Here is a 24739-nt window from a genome sequence, read left to right as displayed (position 1 = left end):
GTGTGCTGAGTTTTTTTTCCTTCTTTTAAAGATGGTTGTTTAACTAAGACTAAACAATGGGAACCCCTTGTGAGCATGCTCAGTATCATTGTGGAGAACCAAGAGGGCCTCTAACTGTAACAATGTTCATGGTTGTGATGTTTTTTTTTTTTTTTTTTAAATAAAATTCCAAATGTTTATAAACAGTCATCCTTCTCGGCCTCTGTTCCACAGTCGCTGCTTTGTCTCCTTGGAGTGCGCCCCGACCCGCCAGATAACTGCTCCTTCAAGTGTCCTGTGAGGGAAAACCTGGTCGGGACGTGAAAACAAAGAACGGTGCCATGTCAGTCATGGTGCTGCCAGCACGGAGCCAAGGTGTCACACTGACCCTGAGCTGTATCTGCAGATGGGGACATCTAGCCTGGGTCCATCTGATTTGTAGGGAGGAGCACTGTGTCAGGGCCCGGTGCTATGGCTAGGCACGTCCCCTTTGGTCACATGGACACGGGTGACTGCCGCTTCCAGGCTGTGTCCTGGCTTAGTGGCATTCTGAGTCAGGCTCCACACGCTTCAGAATGAAGGTCTGTTTCAGTGACTGCTAACAGAACCATTTTATTTTTACTTCCTCCTCCATGATGGGACACTTCCTTGATGTTACAGGGTCAGGGTTCTAGAACTTGGTAAATAGAGGCCACTGTTCAGCTCTCCCCGGTTGGTTGTGCAACGTCAGAGGCCAGGCCTTTTTCCCGTGGGCGTGCTTCTGAAATTGTTAGGGAGAAGAGCCCCAGACCCTTCGCCTCCATGTCTTTTTGGTGAGTCTTGTCTCTTCTTGGACTTACATGAAGAGAAAGGTCCAGGCCAGATTTAAGTCTGGATTCCTTCCTGCATGTGGGTGATTTCAGGCATTCGGAGATTGAGGCTCATGTGCCTACCTGGGATGAGGTTTTCCAAGTAAACAACTGTGTGTAATCCAGTCTATGAATAAGTTAATCACCAGATGCACTGGAAAGAAACGCAGGCCTTAACATACCAAGTCAAAAAAGACCAACTAGGGGTGCCTGGATGGCTCAGTCGGCTGAGTGTCCAACTTCGGCTCAGGTCCTGATCTCAAAATTTGTGGGTTTGAGCCTTGCATCAGGCTTTGCGCTGACAGAGTGGAGCCTGCTTTGGATTCTGTCACTCTTTCTCTGCCCCTGCTTTCCTCCTTGTGCTCTCTCTCTCTAAAATAAACATTAAAAAAAAAAAAAAAGACCAGCTAGGGCAGGGCTGTGCACGTAGTCCTGATTGACCTCTGTGTGGGGAGGTCTTCTGGAAATGGGATGTTGAAAACTAGGACTCCTGGCTCTGAAGTACCCTGCATATAATGATGCTCAGTGAGCCCGAGTCCTGTGTAACTCCTACTTACTCCCAAGAATAACATCACCAGCTTTTCTCTTAGCATTTATGTTATTCCGTATTTCAAAAGTTAACGTATGAAATTTTTACTCTGGTTTTTTGGAGCTAAAAAAAAAAAAGGGTGTTTGGCCCCCGGGTGGCTTGGTCGATTAAGTGCCTGACTTGATTTTGGCTCAAATTGCGATCTTGTGATTCTGAGCCTGGAGTTGGGCTCCAGGCTGGCAGTGCAGAGCCTGCTTGGGATTCTCTCTCCCTCTCTCTCTGCCCCTCCCCTGCTCTCTCTCAAACTAAATAAACTTTAAAAAAATATTTAAAAAGCCAGCTAGTGTCTGAAGCATCAAGGAGAGATTGCCACCTTTGCTAGGGGCAGGCATAAGAACTTGAAATAAATTATTTCCCCTCCATCCCCTGCCCAATGAGAGCAAGACCTTGGGAAACCTTTGAGGAGCTCATATGCCCCTCACTGCTCACAGGACTCGCCTGTGCTCCTCGGGGGCAGATGGGGACAGGTCCCCTGCACTTTCCCAGCCCACCTAGGCATACATTCAACATCTCTATGGCTTTGTCTTTTAACGTTACCTGGTCATTTCTCATGAATAGGCATTGCTTTTCCCATCTTTGGGAAACCTCTCATCAGCCCCTCTAGATACCAAGCCACTTTTCTATTCCCCTAGTGCCTACCTCCTCTCCCTTTCTAGAACCCACTTCCAATCAGTCATCTGTTTCTACTGATACCGTAGTTCTCAAAGTCCCCAGTGACCACAGTGGTTCCAAGTCAATGCTTCTCTCTCAGTCCTCTGATGGCTGCTGCCCCTTCTCCTCTTCTGACCTCTCAACCTCAACCAGGGAAGGCCTTCTCACCGCCTGGCTGATCTCCCAGGCGCCAGCTCCTGGGTGTCTGACGGGCTTACAGCAGGGCGGGAGCCAGCTGCTCCCTCCGCCTCAGCTCATCCAGAACCTCACGGTCCTCCTTGCCTCCTAAGTTGTCTCATGTTGCCCCAGCCCCAGCCGCGACCCAGCCCAGCAGGCTCTCTTCCAAGTACAGGACAGTATAAACCACCCAGGCCTCCCACCTCGAGTTTGTTGCCTCTCACTGAGCTCCCCGCTTCCCTCGGCCCCTCCAGCCCTTGCCTCACAGAGGCCAGAGTGACTTCCTGACACTTTAAGTCCCTGCAATTCTAGAAACTCTCCAAGGGCTTCCACTGCACTTGCCGTGACCCACAAGGCCCTACTCCATCTGGCCCCAGAGGCCCCTGTGACCTCAGCGGCCCCGCTCAGGCTTGCTCACTGCGGTCCAGCCACACAGACCGGTGCTCCTCCTCCAAGGGGCTCAGGAGGCTCCCGCCTCAGCCTTGGCAGGTGTCTGAAGCATCAGAGCCAGGGTGCACACCCTGAGGCCCAAACAACCATGACATGCCCGGCCTTGGGCATCGTGCCAAGCACCACCTCACCATGTTTACTTCCTAAGAAGTCTGGGGTAGGAGTCTCCCGGGTGAGGAGACGGGACTTGCCAGCGGCGGTCTACAGAGCCCCACACACAGGCGTCTTGTGTCCGAAAGGCTGGGTGCTCCGGCAGCAACGGATGTGGGTTAGCCACCCCCGTGGCCTGCAGCCGGAGCTAAGGCACAACAAGCAGTCCTCATGGCGACCTGCTGCACAGAAGCCCATCACATGCGACCAGCTCCTGCCTGGAGCTTGAAGCTGCCCCAGGAATCACTCGTGTCCCTGCCTAGAGAGGGGCTTGTCACTAGCACTAAATAGCCCTGTAAGAGGTATTGATGTCCCAGGTGCCTAGGCCTTGGAGCGGAATTGTTCATGTCAGAAGGGCCGAGATTTCTCTTAGCCAAAAGAAACGTCTGGACTGCACCGGCCCCAGAGGACCTCAGACAGCATGAGTTCCAAGCCCTGTCTCAAAGGGCTGTACAAAGCTGCTCAGTGCCCTTGGAAGTGGAAGAGGATGGAAAGCAGGGGCAGTGGTAGCCAGGAGCAGGGGAGATGGGAGGAAGAAGTCTCAGAAAAAGGTCCTGGTCAGGTTCCACACCCTGCCCCAAACTCTCCAAGAGTTCTTGGTCAGTCACGCTTGGAATAAAAATTTCCATCGCAGCCTCATGGTTCCACTAGGCCACACTCCACAGTCCTGGGCAAAGATTGAGGAGTCAGTGGGGAGACCCATCTATGCCCCGCATGTGAACAGGCTGCAGGCAGTGGCTCACCTGCTCCACAGGAGGGAACGTCAGGCTCCAAGGCTGCAGCTGCTGTGGGGCCAAGGACAGTGCAGTGACCGGAGCCAAGCCCCCAGACACCGGGGCCAAGAGCTGGCTCACTGAGAGCTGCCGGGCACAGGGCAGGCAATGAGCAGTGTAATGGAGGCAAGGTTGGAAAGCAGGCCCTCTGGGGCTTTCTGGTTTCTCTCATGGAGGGCACGAGAGGCAGCTCAGGGTCACTTGTCCCACAGCCGGGACAGGAGCAAGCAGTCAATCATGGTTGGATCCACATCGGGACAGAGCAGCCTCAGGACCCCTGTGGGTCACTCACTCAGCCAGGCTGTGCTCACAGGCTCAATCTAGCCTGCAGAGCTTTGAGTAGACCCAACCAGCCCCTGAGCTGCCTGGTGCCAGGGCTGAGTCCTGCCAGTGAGGGTTTTGCTTGAATACTCCCTGGCCATCATCTGACCTCCATCTGCAACCAAGGCCAACAACACTATCCCCTGGCACCCAGCAGTGAAGGCAAGAAATCTGGCCATGTGCCCACTGGCCACAGGCAAGACCATGCCTGCACTGGGGGCACAGCATTCTATACACCAGAGTGGCTTCCGGGGTCTGTGGGAATGGGTCCAAGACATAGCCCAAACCATAGCCCAAACCTCCTGTCCCTCCAGCAGTTCCTGTGACTTCCCTTGGTCCTGCAAGGAACAGGAGAGGCCACCACACAACAGAGGGAGTTAAAGCCAAGGTCCTCCATGGCCTGGGCCAGGAGTCTGGCCATGCCAGTCAGCCCTACACTTGCTGCCTGTCCTGTAATCAGACTGTTGGAGCCTGTGGTCTGGAGTGGGCCTCTGGGCTCAGGTATGGGAGACAGGGAGAAGCAAGCCCCTGCCCCCATCCCCTCCTCCTCAGAGGAGTAGCAGACACATGCCCTGACTGCTAACTAATGATACCATTTTCACAACTCTATGATCTGACTACTACTGTTGTCCCATTTTACAGATAGTATCACTGAGGCTCAGAGAGCTTAACTGTCTCACCCAGTGACCAAGAGCAGAGCCCAGGTTCAATCTAACCTCTCTTATGTCCAGATCCCTGTAGTTCAGCAAGGTAGATAATAAGCAGGAATCAAATTCCTGCACAACTACCTACTGACCACACACATCCCTTATCCTCTCTGGGCCTCAGTTTCCTCAAATTATAAGATGAGAACACATAAAAACATCATACCACATAGGATGATTTTGAAGACTAAATTACTTAGTTTCCATATCTTGATCTTCTACCCTGATCCCCGAGTTCCCCTGCCCCATCTCCAGCAGCCTCTCCTCCCCAGGTATCAGCAGTCCCAGACCGAGGAGCCATTCCTGACTCTGTCCTCACATTCACACCCAACTCACCAGCACATCCCACCGGCTTTCCCTTCAAATATAGCCAGGAGGCACCATACTCCACCACCCTCACTGGCACCACCTGGTCTCCTCTGGGGTTCCTGCCTGCCCACTACAGCAACCACAGAGTACCTGTTAAGACCTAAGTCAGGTCATACCCCTCCCCTGCTCTAAATCCTTCCATGGCTCCCATGTCCCTGCCCAGAGGCATGGCCTGCAAAGCCCCACTCAATCTGCCCCCAATCCCTTTATCTTCATCCCTACCTTCACCCTAGCCTCACAGGCCTTCTAACTCTTTCTTGAACACACCAATCACACGCCCACCTCAGGACCTTTACACTGGCCATTCCCTCTATTTGAAACACTCTCCTTCCAGCCATCCCCACAGCTCCTTCTCTTAGCTCCTTCCCTGACCACTGATTTAAAACTTCAGGCTCATCCCACCCCACACTCCCAGTCCCCTCACCTGGTCCCTGTGCTCTGTCCTCCCTAGTGCCTCATCCCTATTTCAGCCCAGGGGCTCCCTTCCTACAACACTGGGAACCCTGAGAACTGGCTGTTTCCTTCCCCACTTTTTGCTCTCAGTTCCCAGTGCCAGATGAGACCCATCACACAGTAGGTGCCAAGTAAGTGTTAGCTATTACTATTACTAGTTACCCGCCTTCCTCACTCTTTGTAGGTGGGGGTGCTGGAGGAGAGGGTTGATTGGAACCACCTGGGTATCTAGGACACTGGGGTGTGAGCCCACTCAGTCATGAGGACTCAGTGAGATGATGCATGTGAGCAGCCTAGCACCAGAAGGTCTGGCACACAGTAAGTACTCAACAAATGCCCCTGATCCTTGCATGAGAGTATTCCCATAATAGCCATGTTCAAACCCTGAGCTACTGTCCTGAGACCTAGTCTGGGGAAAAGAGAGTCCCTCATAGAGGGGACCTGACCGGCCCAGGTCAAGGGCACAGAGCAGCCCTGGCACACAGTAGGCACTTTATTAAAGCTCTGAGACTTGGCTATTGTTGGTGGCACTTCCCCCAAGGATGGCCCCGCCTGGCCAGCAAGGCTGCAGCCCAGCCAGGCCAGCTGTCCCCGCCCAGCCAGCAGCAGGAGGGGGGGGGGCGGGGGGGGGGCAGGATTTCCCGCAGATCCCAGCCAGGTCCCTCCTCTGCAGTTTGAAAAGAAACTAGCAGCGATTAACCCTCCCAAGCCAAACCTACCCAGGCTCCTTCTTAACCTCCTGTCCCCTTAATTCTGCGCCTGACCTGGGCAACCAGACGTGGTAGGGGACTGGCCTCCTGGGGAAGGGCAGGGGCCAAGGTGTCAGACCCACAGGCTTTAGCCACCAGCCTACCCCTCTAAGCCTCAGTGTTCTCATCGGAGAAACAGGTTTCCCTAACCTCCACATAAAAGATGAGGATTCGGTGAGAGTAGGACGCCCGGTGGACACAACAGGCCATCCTCCCCTCCACGAGGCCCCCACTGCCGGTAGGAAGCTCACATCCCAGTCGCTCGGGCCTCATTTATCTGACATGGGGAGGTTCACTCCAGACGGAGGTGACTTTGCAGCCCTGGTCCCTATCGCTTCCTGAGCTCCTCTTGGGAACAGGCCGTGCAGCCCGCCCGGGGAGGCCGATATCTGGGGAGGGGGCAGCCCAAACCTCTCTCCAACAGACCAAGGAGGGTTGGAAGGGACTCTAGGGACTAGCTTGGGCAGGGATGGCGAGTCTGGGCTGGTAGGGCCCTGGTCCCGCTCCTCCCACCCCCCCAGTCAGGAGACTCCAGCTCCTCCCTCTCTCCGTCCACCCGGGAACTGCGCTGCCCCTTTAAGAGCGCGCGGCCCCGCCCGCCCCCTCGGGCCGGAGCCGAATTCCAGGGAGGCGGGGCGGAGACAGCGGGAGGGTGCGGAGGCCTCAGCCGCGGGACCGGATTGCTGTGGCTCGGGCGGCTCCTCCCTGCGGCGGCCTGGCCCGCTCGGCCCCGCCGGGGCGATGCTCCCCGAGGCCGCAGGATGAGCCAGGTGAGCGCGGGGACCCCCAGCACCCCCTGCCTGGCGCGCACTCCCGGGGACCTGGAGGCTGCGGCCTCTGTTCCCCCGAGCTGTGTGACCTTGGGCAGCCCACACCCTCTCTGGGCCGAAGCCCGGAGGACAGCCGGGGCTGTCGGAAGCCATTCTGAGTCCCGACCCGCACGCACCCGGCCTGCGGCGCTAGGGAGGCTCCTCGGAGGAGGCGGGGCCTCGCTCCGGCCACCGGGCTGCCCACGGCGCTGGGGATCAGCCGAGCGGCTCACGTCGGCCTGGCTTTGCCATCCTCTGCTCTGCGACCTTGAGTGAGCTCTTACCCTCTCTGCACCTCAGTTTCCTCATCTGTAAAATGGAGATAATATCACTGGCACTCAGCCCTGGGCAGGGACATTGAGTTTACTGTTACTATTACTGCTGTTACGTCGTTGTTATAATGGCAGAGTCCTCACGGAAGGGGAGCTGAGGGAGGACCCCGCACCTTCCCAGAGGAGGTGGGAGGGGCATCAGCCTTGAGCGATGGAGCTAACCATTGCTGTGGTTGGGACCTGGATTCCTGTCCTGCCTGTCCATTGAGTGCAGGGCTGTGGGCTTCATCTCTCTAGGGCTCCGCTTTTCACCCACCGTATTGGGCAATAAGGATGCATTGCAATAAGGATGCCACAAATGCGTCCCTTTGTGGGAGGGAGGACACAGCCAATTCCCCCATTGCCCCCACCCCCAAAGAGCAAAATAGCAAACATTTATAGATACTAAATCTTTCATGCAAATTATCCCATTAGGTCTTGCAAGGAAGGTAATATTGTACCCATTTCATAGACGAGGAAACTGAGGTACAGTGAACTTTCTCACAGCCAGCACGCGCAACCAGGCATTTGGCCTGAGATGACAGGCGAGTGCGGATGGTCTGGGGCTTAGTCTGTGCTGAGTCCTCACAGCATTCCTGTGTCCCTGCCCACCCACAGTGACTCGGCCGGCCCGGCCATGGCGGACCCAGTGGCGGGCATCGCGGGCTCGGCAGCCAAGAGTGTGCGGCCATTCCGCTCAAGTGAGGCCTACGTGGAGGCCATGAAAGAGGACCTAGCTGAGTGGCTCAACGCCTTGTATGGCCTGGGTCTGCCCAGTGGTGGCGAGGGCTTCCTGACGGGGCTGGCCACAGGCACCACCCTGTGCCAACATGCCAACGCCGTCACTGAGGCCGCCCGCGCTTTGGCCGCTGCCCGCCCGGCCCGCGGCGTGGCCTTCCAGGCACACAGCGTGGTGCCCGGCTCTTTCATGGCCCGAGACAACGTGGCCACTTTCATCGGCTGGTGCCGAACAGAGTTGGGTGTGCCTGAAGTGCTCATGTTTGAGACTGAGGACCTGGTGCTGCGGAAGAACGAGAAAAGCGTGGTGCTGTGCCTGCTGGAGGTGGCGCGGCGTGGGGCCCGCCTCGGCCTGCTCGCCCCTCGCCTCGTGCAGTTTGAGCAGGAGATTGAGCGGGAGCTCCGCGCCGCGCCCCCGGCCCCCAGTGCACCTGCTGCTGAGGAGGATGCCACCGAAACTGCCACCGTGGCAGGGGCTCCTGCCCGTGGGCCCCGCATGACTCCCAGCGACCTGCGCAACCTGGACGAGCTGGTGAGTCCACCAGTGAGTGTGCGTGCTCATGGCCCTGCTTGTGCCCCCACCGTGCGCCAGCGATGGGACAGCCTGCCCCATGGAGTGGGTGCACATATTGAGCACCAAGTGTATACCTGGCCCCAAGGAGATAAGCAGACCCAGAGAGGTGCTGGTTGAGGTCACAAGACCCAGTAGGGCCTGGGGTAAAATGTGAGCTCCCCCCCTTATGTGCTTCCCGTGTGCCAGATCAGTTCTTTCATCCAGGGGGGCGCATGATTTGAACCCCTCTGTATGTACTTGAGTGGACAGTTGCATCCACAACATCACAGAGCTTGAGGTTGAGTGGGTACCTGTCATGCTTGGCCCTGAGCAAGGTGCCTGGCACACAGTAGGCTCTCAGTGAGTGCCTAGGGCAGGTCCCGGGGGGCTCTACAGGCCCACCCACTCTCCAGGGGCTTATCTGGGAAGCCAGGCCCAGAGCTGCCACTGCTGCTAGGAGCCAGAGGTCCTCTTAGGAGGACAGGATTAGCTCTACTGTGAGCACAGGAGGTGCTGGACCCCACCCCCAGCTCCCTCCTCCTTTTCCCAGGACACCCCCGCAGCCTGGCCAAGAGTTGCCTTCTTATCAGAAGGGCAGGACTATGATGTGCCTGTCCCAGAGGGGGTAGCCGGAATCCGTGGGCAGAGGCTGTCACCCCTCCCCTGTCGTGGGCACAGGGTCACCCGAGGCTCCACCTGCTCATTTCCTCTGGCTCCACTGTGGGCTGGGAGGCGGGCAGGGCCGCCCACATAGCCAGCCTGGCAGCTCCTGGCTTAGGGGCGGGGGTGGGGCATGTGGGCAGATGTGTGCCTGTGTGTGCATGCTGGGTGGTGTACTCTACGTGTCTTTGACACTGATGTGGTGTGGGTTCCCTGCACTCGTGTCCCATGGCCTGCGTCCTCCCAGAACCTGGCCTCCCTGTGGGCCTCAGCCTACATGTCTGTGAAGTAGGTGAAGGGGGCAGGGAGTGAGGATGGGTTCCAGGGCTTCCCCAGGCTCAGGGGCCACAGGGTTGTGCCTCACTGGGGTCCCAAGCCCTGGCCTGACCACAGACCCTGACTTCCGATAGCCAGAGGGGAAGGAGAGCTGGTGAAAGGTCAAATGTAGAGGCTGCAACCAAGTCTGGGGCAACACGATCTATGTCCCCTTTCCCCGGAAGGACCTGCTTCCTCCTGACCCTGGAGCTGCTGACATCAGGCCTAGGAGGAGGGACTTGATCCCTGACCTCCAGCCTCTCCTCTCTGGCCTCAGGTGAGGGAGATCTTAGGCTACTGCACCTGCCCAGACCAGTTTCCCATGATCAAGGTCTCAGAGGGGAAGTACCGCGTGGGAGACTCCAGTCTCCTCATCTTCGTGCGGGTAAGAGTTTGGGACTGCCCGGCAGACGGCAGCCCACAGTGGGCTGCCAGGCCCATCAGACAGGCCGTGACCTGTCCACGCTGGACTCCCACAGGTGCTGAGGAGCCACGTGATGGTGCGCGTGGGTGGCGGCTGGGACACTCTGGAGCACTATCTGGACAAGCATGACCCTTGCCGCTGCTCCTCCTCGGGTCAGTGCCCCTGGCAGGGATGGGGGGATGGGGGAGCGGGCCAGCAGAGGGCTTGTCTCTGTGGCTGCACCCTTCAAATGCCACCTGTCCTCTCACCTTGCAGCCCACCGCCCGCCCCAGTCCCGGGCCCGCACCTTCTCCCCACAGAGGGTGTCTCCCACCCCCAGTCCCCGTGCGGGCAGCCCAGCCCCTGGGGCTGAGCGGCGGAGCTCCCGGCCAGAGGTGACACCCATTAGCTTACGCAGCTCAAAGGAGGGAACTGAGACCCCACTCAGGTGAGAGGCACTAGGACAAAGGGGTGAGGGGTCCAGAGGGGGCGGGCATCCGCCCTGGCCTGGATGACGAAGGAGCCTGTGCTCCAGAGTGACTCACCCTGGGAAAAGTTCCCGTGGGTGGGGGCAGGCCTGGCTTCCTATCTCCATGGCAACCCAAGCAACCCAACAACACAGCTGGGGCGGGCCCTGGGGGCTGGGTGTTGGCCAGTCCTACCGCTTCCCTCTGGCCTACCCAGGAAGCTGGAGGCCTGGGGAGGGGGAGCTCAGAGCCTGGCTTTTTCTGCTGCCTGGAGGGGGGGGGGGGGAGAGGGGGGGGAGGGTGGCTGCCGGTAGCTGCTGCCCAGTGGCTCACTTCTCTCTGGAAGTCCCCAGGACAGAAGCCCTTGATTGCCCCCACCCCCACCCCCACCACAGGTGTCTTCCCCAGCCCCAACCACTCAGCTGCTTGTTCCTTCCTCTGCCTGCTCTTTCTACACGCCAGTCCTCTCTTGAGATGCCCCATCTCTCTCTCTCTTGTTCCCCTGCCCCAGGGTCCGGGACCAGCTGCCCCCCCATCCCCGCTCCCGCCGCTGCTCTGGGGACAGTGACTCCTCAGCCTCCTCAGCCCAGAGCGGCCCCCTTGGTGCCCGCAGTGAAGACTCAGGCACTGGCTCCCGGAGGGAGCGACCCAGCCGGAGGCTGACCACAGGCACCCCGGCCTCTCCAAGACGGCCTCCAGCTCCACGCAGCCAGTCCCGAGACCGGATGGATCGAGGGCGGCCGCGTGGGGCCCCAGGAGGCAGGGGAACCCAGCTGTTGGCCCCCAGCCCTGCCCGACGGGCCCGGAGCCAGAGCCGTGAGGAGCAGACCACGCTGCTCGTGCACAGGGACCGAGATGGGCAGCACTCGTGGGTGCCCCGGGGCAGGGTCAGCGGGGGCTCAGGCAGGAGCAGCCCCCAGACTCCCCGGGCTCGCAGCCCTGCAGCCCCCCGGCCTCTGCGGGTCTCCAGCCCCAGTCCAGAGCTGGGCACCACACCGGCCAGTGTCTTCCGCACCCCCCTGCAGCTTGACCCAAAGCAGGAGCAGCAACTGTTCCGGCGCTTGGAAGAGGAGTTCTTGGCCAATGCCCGAGCCCTTGAGGCTGCTGCTGGCGGGACCCCCCCTGGACCAGCCTCTGACCCAGCTCGGCCCCCAGACCCTCCAGCTTCTGACTCGGCCTACTGTTCCTCCAGCTCCTCCTCTTCATCCCTCAGTGTCCTGGGTAGCAAGTGTGGCCAACCCGGGGACTCTAGCCGGATGGCCAATGGGCTGCCCGGACCCCGAGGCCCAGTCCTGTCCAGCTCTTCTGATGAAGGCAGCCCCTGCCCTGGTGTAGGGGGCCCACCAGATGCACCTGGGAGCCCCTTGGCTGGCCTGGAGCTCCCGAGGACCTGGGCACGGGGCCGGGTGGACACACAGCCAGACAGAAAACCTTCACGCATCCCAACGCCACGGGGCCCTCGCCGCCCGTCTGGATCCACAGAGCCTGGGTCCTGGCATGCCCTGCACTCAGTGAGCCCAAGGGGAGAGCCGGATTCCTGGATGTGATGAACCAGCCCAGCTGCCCCTGGACCCCATTCCTTTTTTTCCTTTTCCTTTGTGGCCTTAACCCCTCTGCATCAGGGAGCCCCCCCCCCCTGGGTACCAGACCTCATGGGACCAGACCCCTTGGGACCACATGGCACAATGGGACCTCTGTTGTACATTCCGGTTGGGGGATGAGCGTTGCTATTTAATTACTAATATTATTGAATGCCTTAGAGGAGGCCAGTGAGGACCCTTCCTGAGGTCCTCTGGCCTGCAGAGCCTGACAGTAAAGTATTTGTTCCAGCCACTTGTGTCTGCTTCCTGGCATACCTTTGGGGGCCCCTTAATCCATGTCGGGATTCTGGCATTAACTGCCAGCGAGCAATGCCTGGCAACTCTGGCCTCTAAGGTTAAAATCATGCTACCCACCCAAGAAATGCTAGGTACACTTGTATGCTTGCATTGGTTCCCCCTTTATTACCTCCTGAGAGGTGTGATTTAAGATTGTCCACTGAAACCCCAGAAGCTACCTGAGAACTTCCAATCAGGTTCATAGCGAGTCCCTTTCATCCAGTGGGATTGTAACCCAATGAGGTCCCAGAAAGGACTTATCTTGCCCAATGTAGCTTGGGGCCTGGTTGGGTCCAATGAGGCACAAAGAGTCCTGTCGCCCAGGAGACTGGGTGGGAGCTTTCCAAATCCAATCAAGGAGGAGACTTTGCCTAGTCCAATCCGAGAGAAGTTGGGCAACTGCGTCCAATCCAGGTACCCGGTTGTTCATCAAACTGGGACCCTCCCCCCACCATCGGCGTTGTCGTCCAATTCGGTCACATGAGGCTGCAGCGCGCCGGGTGCAGCGCCCCCTGCAGGCGCAAGGCCGGGTGCGCGGGACGCGCGCGTACCAAAGCGCAACGCAGCAGTTCGCGGAAGAGACGGAGCACGTGCCAGTTGTACTTGGCGGAACACTCGAGGTAGCCGCAGCGCCAGCCCCTGCGCACCAGGGCGGCCAGCGCGCGCCGGGGCCCGAAACGCAGCCGCTGCCGGTCCCGCTTGTTGCCTACTACGAGGATGGGCGCCTCGGGTGCGCCCGCCGGCCTGGGGGCCAGATGCGAATGAGGGCTGCGGTGCCGGACACGGACGGCCCACGGCCGGAGAACCCCCCGCCCCACCCCACCCCAAGGGGGTATGTACACTCCTGTGGCCGGAGAGCCGCCCCGGGAAACACAAGACCCATGTGGCCCAAAGACCGCATAGCTGGCAGGCCCGACATGCGGCCAGGACTGGGGAAGAACCTACCCACTACCCTCTGGCAAAGGCCCAACAAGACTGGCAAAAACTCCCCTCCTCCGCCCACAGACACCTGTGGCCGCGTCCCTACCTGGTCTCTGAGATGCGCTGCCGCAGCGCCTTCACGTAGTCGAAACTGTCCGGGCTGCAGATGTCGTAGACCAGCACGAAGGCATCCGTGTCCTGCAAGCTCCAGTCCTTGGGGTCCGGCCACTCCTGGGGCGGGAGGCCGGAGTTTGCCAGAGACCTATTCTCACTGTCCCACGCCCAGACCCTCTGAAGGGACTTGACACTAAACCCACAGTTCATCCTCAGGCCTCAGCCGTCGCCATCTCCCCCGAACTCTCTAGGCCCCACTGTCCTCACAGTCGCCAGGGTAAAAATGCCTACCCGTGCCTGAAGCCTGTCAGCTACCAGCCCTCCTTCACTCTCGGCCTCCTCTCAGCCCACCCCTCATCTTCCTCCTACCAGCTTTCCGAAGCTCAACGTGGGTCACGCCCCTTCACTCCCTCCCTGGTTACTACAGCTGCCTCTAGGACTAATTCCAAAGCACCGGGCTCCGTGTTCCCCAGGCCCTCAGAGATCACTGATGATGGGCAGCTGTGCACATTCAGGTCTCCCCGCCTAAACACATGCTGTTCTTTGCACGTGGAAGGCTTCTGCCACTTCCTTTAATCAAGACTTGACTCATTAGGGGCGCCTGGGTGGCTCTGTTGGTTAGGCCTCTCACTTTGGCTCAGGTCATGATCTCATGGTTCGTGGGTTCAAGCCCCACATCGGGCTCTGTGCTGACAGCTCAGAGCCTAGAGCCTCGTTCAGATTCTCCCTCTCCCTCTCTCAAAGATAAATAAACATTAAAAAAAAAAAAAACTTCACTCATCATTCCAGGGTCAGCCCAATTGTCACCCCCCTCTTCCCCCCCTTCCCCCCCTCCAGGAAGCCCTGCTTAATCCCACTTGCTCTTTCCTCTTCACCTCTCCCAGGCATCCAGCTCCAAGAATTCAAAGTCTGTCCTGGACTTTGCATAAATTAAGGAAATGAGGCTTTGCTCCAACCAAGTCACAGGAATAAGGGAGCAGAGAATGACAACTCCCCCCACCCCTGACAGTACACCCCTGTGTCTGGCCCCTTTCTCCCCCACCGAGGCTCTGCTTAAGGTCCCAAACATACAATGCTCACCCTCAGGAAGGCACAACCATGCTCCGTCATGCACTGATCCAGACCCACCAGTGGAGGCAGACAAATATACAGGCACTTACGTGTGTTTCAAAATCCCCTGGCCTGATCTTGGGCAACTCCAGGCCGGCAAGAAGGAGAGACACACAAACCACCAGGACACATTCATCCTTCAATCCATGAACACAGTTGGGCATTCCTGGGCTGTCCAGGCGGACATGCACGTGTGCACCAAGCACATCCCCACCCCCCACACGCTGTCACACGCCCCTGCCCGCCCTTCGAGCCGCTACCTCTGGACCCCCGGGGTTCTGACTCGGGGGAGCGCCGTCGCCGTCCCGGATGCTCAGGTCGTAGACCGCGCCGTCGAGCAGCACCGCGGGCCGGTAGAGGCGTGGCCCGTCCGTGGGCCGGTGGCGCTCCGGGTAGTCACCGAACAGGAACTGGCGGATGATGGCCGTCTTGCCCACGCCAGGGGCGCCCAGCACGGCCACCCGCAGGCTGCCCCCCATGGCCCGCGCGCGCTGCCGCGCCCTGCGCTGGAAAGCCTCATGGGCCAGCGCCGCGCCGTGCGCTCCGCGTGCCCAGCTCCGTGCGCCCCGACCCCACGCTCCTCATCGCCCCCCGGAACACCCGGGACCCGGAGAGGCCAGGCCAGAGGACGGAGCAGGCGGCGGGAGGGCAGACAGATAGTCGAGCAGGCCGACGGAGGACGCACGAGCAGCTCCGGCAGGTGCCGGAGCTCGGGAGAGAACAGACCCCGCCGTGCGCCGCGCAGACACCGCCGCCTCCGATCCGCAGCGAGACTGGGGGCTCCGCCCGCAGTCGGAGCACCGAGGTCCGACCTCCTGGCGGGTCCTGCAGCGGGTCCTGCAGCGGAGCGGGGCGCGAGGACAGCGCTGCCTCTCGGAGCCTCCGTCCCTCCGTCCTTCTGTCGCTCCGGCGCCCTGAATCGCCTCCCCAGCCAGCGGCGCGAGCGAGCGGGCGCGCGGAGCCTCCCGGAGGCGGAGATGAGGTAACCGTCTGCCCGCCCCTCCTACCTCCCCCTCTACCCACCCGGGACGCCCCTCCCGGGAAGGGTCGCGGGAAGGTGACTGGGGCGCAGGGAGCCCGGGGAGGGACCCAGCCCCCTCCGCGTCCCGCGCTCCTCTCACCAGCTCCAAAATAGAAGTCCCTTCCCGCCCACGTCCGCGTCCGTTCCTCCAAGCACCGCTCCCCCAAGCTGGCTCCAGACAAACCCAGCCCGCTGGAGTCAGGCCTCCAGGGGTCGGATCTGGCCCCAGCTGCGTGACCTTGGGCAAGTCAGCGCGCTGCGCTGGCTCTCTGCTCCATATTCATCACAGGCAAACATCTTTCTTGAGAACCTACTACGTGCGGGGCCCTTTACTAAGCTGTTGCTTAGTGATCACTGAATCTACAGCCTTATTCTGCTTATCTCCGTTTGAGAGAAGAAAACAGGCTGGAGAGGGGACTCTTCAAGGTTGGGGGACAGTGGGTGTCCCCTGACCCACAGCCTTGTGGTCTCCTCTAGGGAACCCTCCCGCCTTTGTCCTACACATAAGGGTAAATGGCCAGCATTAAACAATGTATCAAATGGCCCTCATCCAGGTGGGGCTGAACAGAGTGTGCTGAAATCAGTACACACTGGGTCACAGCAGCTCAGCCCCAAATCCCTGTCCCAGCAAGGCTGAAAGATCCAGAAATTGGTCAACACCACCTCTGTCACTGCTAAGGCCGAGTTTTCTGCCTGAGCCTCCACCTGTAGCTTCACTCAAAACCCAAATTCCCACCTCCGTGGAGCTGGTGAGAAGCTCCTTAACCAACACAGCCTGGAAAGTTTGGGTTGGTCCAGCCCCCTATCCTCTGCCTCTGCTTGCCTCCTCCCTGCAGAGGAGGGGCTCCCACTTCTCTGACCAGATAGATGCCCAGGCACTGGGTGAAATGTACAGACATCAGTGTTTCTGCACTGGCCAAGAGTTTTCACTTACCCATCTTTTCAACAAATATTCCCAGTCTTACTGCTTGCTGGGACTGGAGTGGGGGAGGAGAGGAAGAGGGAAGGGGAAAATCCTACCTTAGTAGAACACATGGGATCCAGGAATTGTAGGAGCAGAGACAATAAGCCCACTCCAGCCTGAAGGAACTGGAGGAGAGAGGAGCTCAGCCCTGAAATGAGGAGAGGGTGCATCCTCCAGGAAGCAGGTGATGGCAACAGAAGATGTTTCTCCAGAGCACTGGTTGTGTTTTCATCCTCCCACGTCAGATAGGGAAACTGGGTCTGCTTTCACTCTTCTCCTCAGCCTCTAGGGAGCTCAGAGTGACTTGTGACTACCTCTGGCAGGTGTTCTAGGTCTTCAAGCCCAGTGAGTGGGGACTCCTGGCTTCATCTTCCTTTCCTGCCATGATTCTTTCCCTTCACCCAACTATCCCACTCATTTTCTGACATTTCAAACTTCTGGGTTTTGTGAGCTGCCTCAATTCCTTGTGGGGAACAAGGCTGAGCATTAATAAACTAAGCCCCACTTCCCTTTTGGCATTCAGCAGGGTGTGCGGCTGACATCAGGATGGTCTTCCTTAAAGCCCCGGTGGGACCCACACCTCTGACTGGAGCACCCTCTCTTCTTGCTCTTTGGGAGCAAGCCCACCCTTGGGAGCCAGTTCTGGGTGTCCTTCCTCTAGAAAACCTTCCTTGCTTCACTCTCTGTCAGAGTGCCTTCCTGGGCAAGGCTTCTTCAGGACCAGCAAACAGGGCTGTGTGTGTGTGTGTGTGTGTGTGTGTGTGTGTGTGTGTTTTGTGGGGGGGTGGATTTACTGGGTCCCAGTGTGGTTTTTCAGTGTATGGTTTGGGAATGATGAGCATGTCCTAAAGCTCCTACAAAGCCCTGCAGACTGCACAGGGGTGACCCATTCCCTAGGAAACTCCTGCATCAGCACCCCTAAGCAGGAGTCCCCATTTAGCACAGGCCTGTGATATGCCACACCTGCCCCAGAGCCATGTGCTCACTGGGGCCCAGCAATGGGATGCAGTGGTTTGTCTGGGATTGCCTGGCAGGAAAGTGACAGCACAGCCACTGGAACCAAGGACGTTTGGGCTGTTGAACCAGACTTTCTGAGCAGCCCAATTTTATCTGGGCCCAGGGACCAGAGGGCCTTCAGGAGACAATCAGCTGTCATCGGTGGCCACTGAGCTATGACAGGAGTGGGTAGCCCAGGTGCCAGGCTTCCCAAAGACTAGCAAGCCAGAGAACTCTGGCTGGAGTGTGAATTTCAGTTTCCATCATCGGTCCCTTCACTCCTTCCCCGAAGGAGAGGCAGCCAGGGTGCTGTCTGCTGTACCACGTCTCCCAGGCTCCTCCCAGTCTTCCATGTGGTGCTCCAGAGAGCAGTCACCAAGCATCCATACATCTTTTCCTTCAGGACTTGGTGCTGGGCCCGAGGTGGCCGAGCTGGTTCCTGCCTGCCCTCTGTGGCTTGTGAAGGAGCCACACATGCAGCCAGGTACTGACAGGTAGAAACGGAGCACTGTGCTGCTTCAGGCCTGGGGGCTGAGAGAGGACCGAGGGGAGACACTGGCCTATGGAGGTTGGGGGCTCGGGAAGGGCCTCATGCCACGCCTGAGCTGAAGGGTTAAGCTGCAGAAAGTTGGGTGGGCTGGGAGGCTGTTGAGAGGCCCTGGGCAGGGGCAAGCACCAGATGGAGAATTCTGAGCCCACAGCCTCCCAGTGCCAGCCCGCTGCGCAACCCCCTTCCCTACCACCTGTGCCCACATGGCTTCTTCCCAACTGGCCCAATACCAGCCCTTCCCTGGGGTCGAGCACCCTGGACTGCATCCAGCTCCCAGGGGCATTTGCTCTGGACCATGCCCCTGACCATGAATGTGGTCTGTCTTGTTAATGACAGCACGATTCCATTTGTCCCAACAGTGACTCACTTCCGGAGCCCTGGATGGCGGGGGGTGGGAGGGAGTACCCCTGTCTCTCAGATGCTTGGTGTGTAGTGGGTCCTTGGTCATCATTATAATGCCACCCATTGAGTGTAGCGGTCAGCCTCTTGAAGGCCATCAGGACACAAGGGGGCAGCACAGAGCAGGGCTTCCGGGCCTCTTGAGTTTGAGGCTTCTTTCCAGGAGTGTGTTATCTGTGCAAGTTATTTAAACTCTCTAAGCCTCAGTTTCCCTCTCTGTAATGGGATAACAACGGTCGTGACTTCACACAAGTTGTTGTGGGATGAGAGGAGATAAAACGGACGATTTTAATTTGTCTAAAAGCAAGACAATTTTAGTAAGGTTGGGGAGGGACAAGACTTGTAAATATAAAACAATTTCATTTTTATATGAAAATAGCTATTAGTTACAACACGGTGGAGGGATATGGGTGTCTACCCGGGTAAGTACGCACAGATATTTCCTAGCTCCGCTGCTGACAGGGCCTAGAAGTGTCACCCCAGGAGAAATAAGCACACCCAGCACCTAGATCTTGGTTTCTAAGGCCACTCACCAATGAAAGGAACCATGCTCCTTGGACAAGTGGCTGATGCTAGGGTTGGGACAGGACTGATATGAGATGAGCCTGGAGCATCATGTAATGCTGGAAAGTAAGGAAGTTGCAAAGAAACAAAGGGATGGGTGCATATCAAAAGAACAGAGGGTACCCAAAAGAGCTCCCAGTGGCCAAATTGGACCAATTTAAATAACAAAATAAATAATGTACTTTTAGATTAATTCCAAATTGGAAAATAAATATCCATGAATCCAAACTGACATAAATGACTGAATTAATACATAAATACAAGAAACAAATTCTTTCCTACAGAAGAATTTCAAATAATGATGTACTACTCCCTGCCCCCACGATCCTTCCAGAGTGTAGACTGCACTTGGTGACTTTGCTTCTAAAGAACAGAATAGGGAAAGAGGATGAGAGTAACTCCACAGTGGAGAAAGCTGGAAATACCACCTTGGCCAAGTGATCCAGCCTAATGTGACAGTGATAGAGTCTTTTTTTTTTCAACGTTTTTTGTTTTTTTCTTGGTTTTTTTTTTTTTTTTTTTTTTTTGGGACAGAGAGAGACAGAGCATGAACGGGGGAGGGGCAGAGAGAGAGGGAGACACAGAATCGGAAACAGGCTCCAGGCTCCGAGCCATCAGCCCAGAGCCTGACGTGGGGCTCGAACTCACGGACCGCGAGATCGTGACCTGGCTGAAGTTGGACGCTTAACCGACTGCGCCACCCAGGCGCCCCATATAGTGATAGAGTCTTATCAATGGTGTGTGCCCTTGATCCGATGTGATGAGAAGGCCAACTCTCTGGCCCTCTTCCTAAAAACCCACAACCCCAATCTAACCACAAGAAAGACATCAAACAAACCCAAACTGAGGGATAGTCTACACTATACCCAACTAGTACTCCTTGAAATTGTCAAGGTGATAAAAAACAAAGTCTGAGAAACTGTCACAGACCAGAGGAGCTGAGGAGACACAGCAATCACATGGAATGTGGGACCCAGGATCAGAACAAGGAACATGAGTGGGGAAGCTGGTCAAATCTGAATAAAGTCTGGAGTTTAGCTTAAAAATTGTATATTCACATCACACACACACACACACACACACACACAGAGAAAGAAAGAGAGAGAGAGAATGGATGGGGTGCCTGGGTGGCTCAGTCAGTTGAGTGCCTGACTTCAGCTCAGGTCATATCCACAGTTCATGGGATCAAGCCCCATGTTGGGCTCTGTGCTGGCAGTGTGGAGCCTGCTTGGGATCCTTCACCACTTGCGCTCTCTCTCAAAATAAATAAACTTAAAAAAAAAAAGGAATGGAAAAGAGCCCATTTACAAAAAGGAACCAAAAAAAATACTCATGAATCTTTGTAAGAATAAAATAAATGTACATACAAGAACTTTTAAAATGAATAAAACTTAAAATATTAGAGATGGGGCCCCTGGCTGGCTCAGTCAGTGGAACGTGCAACACTTGATCTTGGGATTGTGGGTTCAGGACCCACACTGGGTATAGAGATTACTTAAAAATAAAAATATTCCGGGGCACCTAGGTGGCTCAGTTGGTTAAGCGTCTGATTTTGGCTTAGGTCATGATCTCACGGTTCATGAGTTCAAGCCTGTGTCGGGCTCTGCTCACAGCTCAAAGCCTGGAGCCTGCTTCGGATTCTGTGTCTCCCTCTCTCTCTCTGCCCCTCCCCGACTTGTGTTCTCTCTGTCTCTCTCTCTCTCTCTCAGAAATAAACATTGAAAAAAAATTTTTAGTAAAAAATAAAAATGTTCTCTGTGCTGACCATGTGGAGCCTGCTTGGGATTCTCCTCTCTCTCTCTCTCTCTCTCTCTTCCTCTCTCTCTCTGTTTCTTCCCCACTTGTGCTCTCTCTCGTTCTCAAAATAAATAAATTTTTAAAAGTCTTTAAGGGGCGCCTGGGTGGCGCAGTCGGTTAAGCGTCCGACTTCAGCCAGGTCACGATCTCGCGGTCCGTGAGTTCGAGCCCCACGTCGGGCTCTGGGCTGATGGCTCAGAGCCTGGAGCCTGTTTCCGATTCTGTGTCTCCCTCTCTCTCTGCCCCTCCCCCGTTCATGCTCTGTCTCTCTCTGTCCCAAAAATAAATAAACGTTGAAAAAAAAATTAAAAAAAAAGTCTTTAAAAATAAAAATATTAAACAAAATATTACAGAGACATAAAAGAAAGCATGAACTGATGGAGAAGCATCAACTTCTCTATTTGAATATAAAGATTAATGTTATTATTGACATCATTATAAGAACATCAGTTCTTTGTTCTCTTAGGTAATGTAAACATTTGGTGTGATCCAAATAAAAATAATACCACCGATTTTTTTAATAATGTGTATTTATTTTTGAGACAGAGAGAGACAGAGCATGAACATGGGAGGGGCAGAGAGAGAGGGAGACAGAATCCAGAGCAGGCTCCAGGCTGAGCTTTCAGCACAGAACCCGATGCAGGGCTCGAACTCATGAACCATGAGCCAAACCATGAGCTCGAACTCACGAACCTGAGCCAAAGTTGGATGCTCAACCGACCGAGCCACTCAGGTGCCCCAATACCATTGATTTTTTTAAAGACAAACTAGTTCTAAAGTTCAATTGGGACAAAGAGGGGGAATATAAAATGGTACTGTGAATTATGGAAATACAAAGGTATGATACTTTATTTAGTTATTTTAATGTTTTTGTTTTTTTTTTTTGAGAGAGACAGCACATGAGCAGGGGAGGGGCAGAGAGAGAGGGAGACACAAAATCTGAAGCAGGCTCCAGGCTCTAAGCTGTCAGCACAGAGCCCAACAGGGGACTCGAACCCACGAACCACGAGTTCATGACCTGAGCTGAAGTCGGATGCTTAACCAACTGAGCCAACCAGGCGACCCAAAGTTACGATACTTTAACAAAAAAACACAAAAACACAGAAATGAATAGACCAATTCTCTGGTAGAGAACGGAGTCCAGAAAAGGACTCATATACATATGGAAATGTAGTCCATGTTACAAATGACATTTCAGCTCTGTGGGGAAAAGATGAATTGCTCAGTGAATTGCATATAGGCATATAGGCAACTGGGTAACCATCTGGGAAAAGAGAGAGTTGGATCCCTACCTCGTCCCAAACATAAAGCCCAGATGGAGCAAGATTGAAATACACAAAACGAAGATCAGACGAATAGTAGATCAAGCAAGTATAGAAGAAATTAAAGGAAGATAGCATAGGAAAACCATTTCGGAATGGAAAAGTAAAAAGGCAATAACAAGATGGGAAGAAATAATGACATCAGTAAGAGGACGACTCTACAGAAAAAGATGGGCAAGAAATAGGATGAAGCAGCTCACAGAAAAGGACAAATGGCTTGAAAGCACACAGAGGCACATTGAAAACACAGTAAGGGAGCACTTTTCACCATCAGTGTGGGGGTCATTTGTGCAGGGGTGGGGGACGCAGGCATGTTACTCCTGGCTGGCAGGAGTGGAAGTTGGAGAATTTTTAGCAACAGGTACCAAAATTATGAGCGCACCTACCTCTGACCCAGAAACTCGTGCCTGAGGAATTTATCCATGTGTGAAAGTGAATATTCTTTGCAGTATCACTTGTATTAGCAATACCCTAGAAACAATTCAATGGGCATTGCTGGGCTATTGGTTCAGGATGGTACCTCCGTTCAATGGAAATGCATACAGCCCTCAGAAAAAGGCTTGAGGACCCTCTCTGTAATGGGCTGATAATGGAAAAGTCTCCAAAATCTAAGTATGGTGCAGACTGGGGTGTATTCCATGCTACCCGTTGTGTAAAAAAAGGGGGGGGGCTGTATTTGACATCTTTGAGTTTCTCTTATTTCTTTAAAAAAATTTTTTTTAACGTTTACTCATTTTTAAGAGACAGAGTGTGAGCAGGGGAGGAGCAGAGATAGGGAGACACAGAATCTGAAGCAGGGTCCAGACTCCTAGCTGTCAGCACAGAGCCCGAGGCGGGGCGCGAACCCACGAACCATAAGGTCGTGACCCAAGCTGAAGTCAGACGCTTAACCAACTGAGCCACCCAGGCGCCCCTCTTTGAGTCTCTTTGGAAGGTAACACTGCATTCCTTTGGGAAGAGGATTAAGCAGTAGAATTTTTCACTTCTTTTTTTGCCTTTGGGATTTTGAGTCATGTGAATACATTGCCTTCTCAAAACAAGAAGTACACTTTAAAATATAAAATGCTACACCCTCTGGTCCAGCAATTCTGGAGCTAGATCCTACAGCTACATTTGTGCCCACGAGCGAGGACGTATGTAGGCAGAGATTTACCACACTGTTGCTTGGACTCACAGAGGATGGAAACTGCCTGAATGTCCAGCAGCAGGCCCCAGCTACTGGCAGCCCGTTCACCTATGAAATTCTGAGGTGTGCCTGTTTGCACTGATAGGTAAGGAAAGCAAAGGGCTGGTAGTGTCTGGAAGGTGCTGCCATTTGTTTAGTAAGTATCTCCACGGATTTGCTTGTATACATGCACAGAATATTCCTGGAAGAAAACCCCAATCTAGCAACAAAGTTTGCATTGAGGGAGAAAAACTAAGAACTGAGGAAGATGGGAGGGATATTTTGTATGGCTTATCTTTTCCCATGGTCCAGAACCTAGCCCTCTCCATAGGGGGAAAAAAAAACCAAAAACCAAAAACCAAAAAACAAACCCAAAACAAAAAACTAAACTAGCAACAAAGCAAACCACTAGCTGAAGAGAAAAAAAAAAAAAAAAAGTAAAAATGAGGTCCCCCCACAGGCCTTACTTAGCACAGTGCCTGGCACACAGGGAGCCCATCTGGCCCCTGGGCATTTGTTGGGCCCTCCAGAAATAACTGGTTGTTGACGAACTCCTCAACTGGCTGGGAAGGCCCAGAACACTTGAGAATCTTCTATAGGACACTAAGGCTCCCGAGAGGTGTCAGGCCCTGAGAGGGGGCAGGCCTGAGCATATCAGGACCAGGGAGTGCCACGTGAGGAGGGTGAAAAGGCACGTGATGGGCCCTCCCTCAGATGAGGGGAAACAGGGAGGCTTCTGAAGGACAGAGCTGGGGCTGACCGGCCATCCCCTAAAGCACTTCTCCTAAAGGCCTGGGCCCCAGTGGTGGCCCTGGCTGCTTGTTTTTTGGATGCAGTGATGTGGTAAGGCCCAGGCTTGGGGAACTGGGGGTGAAGATGCTCTCCCTGCCTCAGTTTTTCCCTGCAAATGTGGACTCTGCTGGGTCCCATCATGCCAGATGCCATGTGACTGGGGGAAAGGCACAATCATGATAAGGTCCCGTCCACAGCTTTATATAGGACCCAAGGTGTCCAGTGACAGTCCAAGGTGCTCCATCCCAGCAGGCCAGTCTTTCTCATCAGCTCTGCCTCCTCACCCCAGTACTCAGTCCTGGGCCTCCTCATCCATCATCACCCCGCTGCGGACAGCTACCCTACACTTCTAGTCTGCCCTCCGTGGCAGAGAGGTGTGGAGCCATGACCTCAGCCAATCAGGGGTGGCAGGCGACATAGCAAGCCAGGGTAAGCCTCATCAAGGGCTCAAAACCCTGTTTCTCTAGTCCACAACTGAAGGTACCACAGCTGTGTTGGTGTAGGGCCTTCTGAGCCCGGGACTTTCAGGTAAACTGAGAACTGGACTGTGCAATCAAGGGATTTGGCCACTCTATAGTCTTTTTAGTCCCAGGGGTTAAGAGGTGGGTTAGTGGAGAGCCAGGTACTCCTGCTGACACTGTTCTTTCAGCCCCTCCAGAGCTAGGAAAGCAACATTGG

The 24739-nt window shown here is 55.5% G+C and overlaps 2 protein-coding genes across 3 annotated transcripts; one reads left to right on the top strand and one right to left on the bottom strand.

The window, feature by feature from the left end:
* The first annotated feature begins 6824 nt into the window (after positions 1-6824).
* On the top strand, positions 6825-12302 carry GAS2L1 (growth arrest specific 2 like 1). Its single transcript, XM_043558004.1, has 6 exons — positions 6825-6983; positions 7952-8603; positions 9877-9984; positions 10079-10175; positions 10279-10450; positions 10981-12302. Exons 2-6 carry the CDS (start codon positions 7971-7973, stop codon positions 12014-12016), a joined length of 2046 nt encoding a protein of 681 aa, XP_043413939.1. The 5' UTR covers positions 6825-6983; positions 7952-7970; the 3' UTR covers positions 12017-12302.
* A 147-nt stretch (positions 12303-12449) lies between these two features.
* On the bottom strand, positions 12450-15607 carry RASL10A (RAS like family 10 member A). Of its 2 annotated transcripts, XM_043558005.1 has the most exons (4): positions 14752-15607; positions 14542-14577; positions 13374-13498; positions 12450-13090 (listed from the first exon to the last, which is right to left on the bottom strand). In XM_043558005.1, exons 1-4 carry the CDS (start codon positions 14968-14970, stop codon positions 12823-12825), a joined length of 648 nt encoding a protein of 215 aa, XP_043413940.1. In that variant the 5' UTR covers positions 14971-15607; the 3' UTR covers positions 12450-12822. The 2 variants fall into 2 exon arrangements, with proteins under 2 accessions (XP_043413940.1, XP_043413941.1); XM_043558006.1 differs by lacking the exon at positions 14542-14577 and having other exon boundaries at positions 14752-15594.
* Between the last annotated feature and the right edge of the window lie 9132 nt (positions 15608-24739).

The sequence above is a fragment of the Prionailurus bengalensis genome, chromosome D3, assembly GCF_016509475.1.
Source record: "Prionailurus bengalensis isolate Pbe53 chromosome D3, Fcat_Pben_1.1_paternal_pri, whole genome shotgun sequence".
NCBI classification, from domain to species: Eukaryota; Metazoa; Chordata; class Mammalia; order Carnivora; family Felidae; genus Prionailurus; species Prionailurus bengalensis.
The sequence above is the reverse complement of the archived record's forward strand: the minus strand, read 5'-3'. Positions and strand labels throughout refer to the sequence as shown.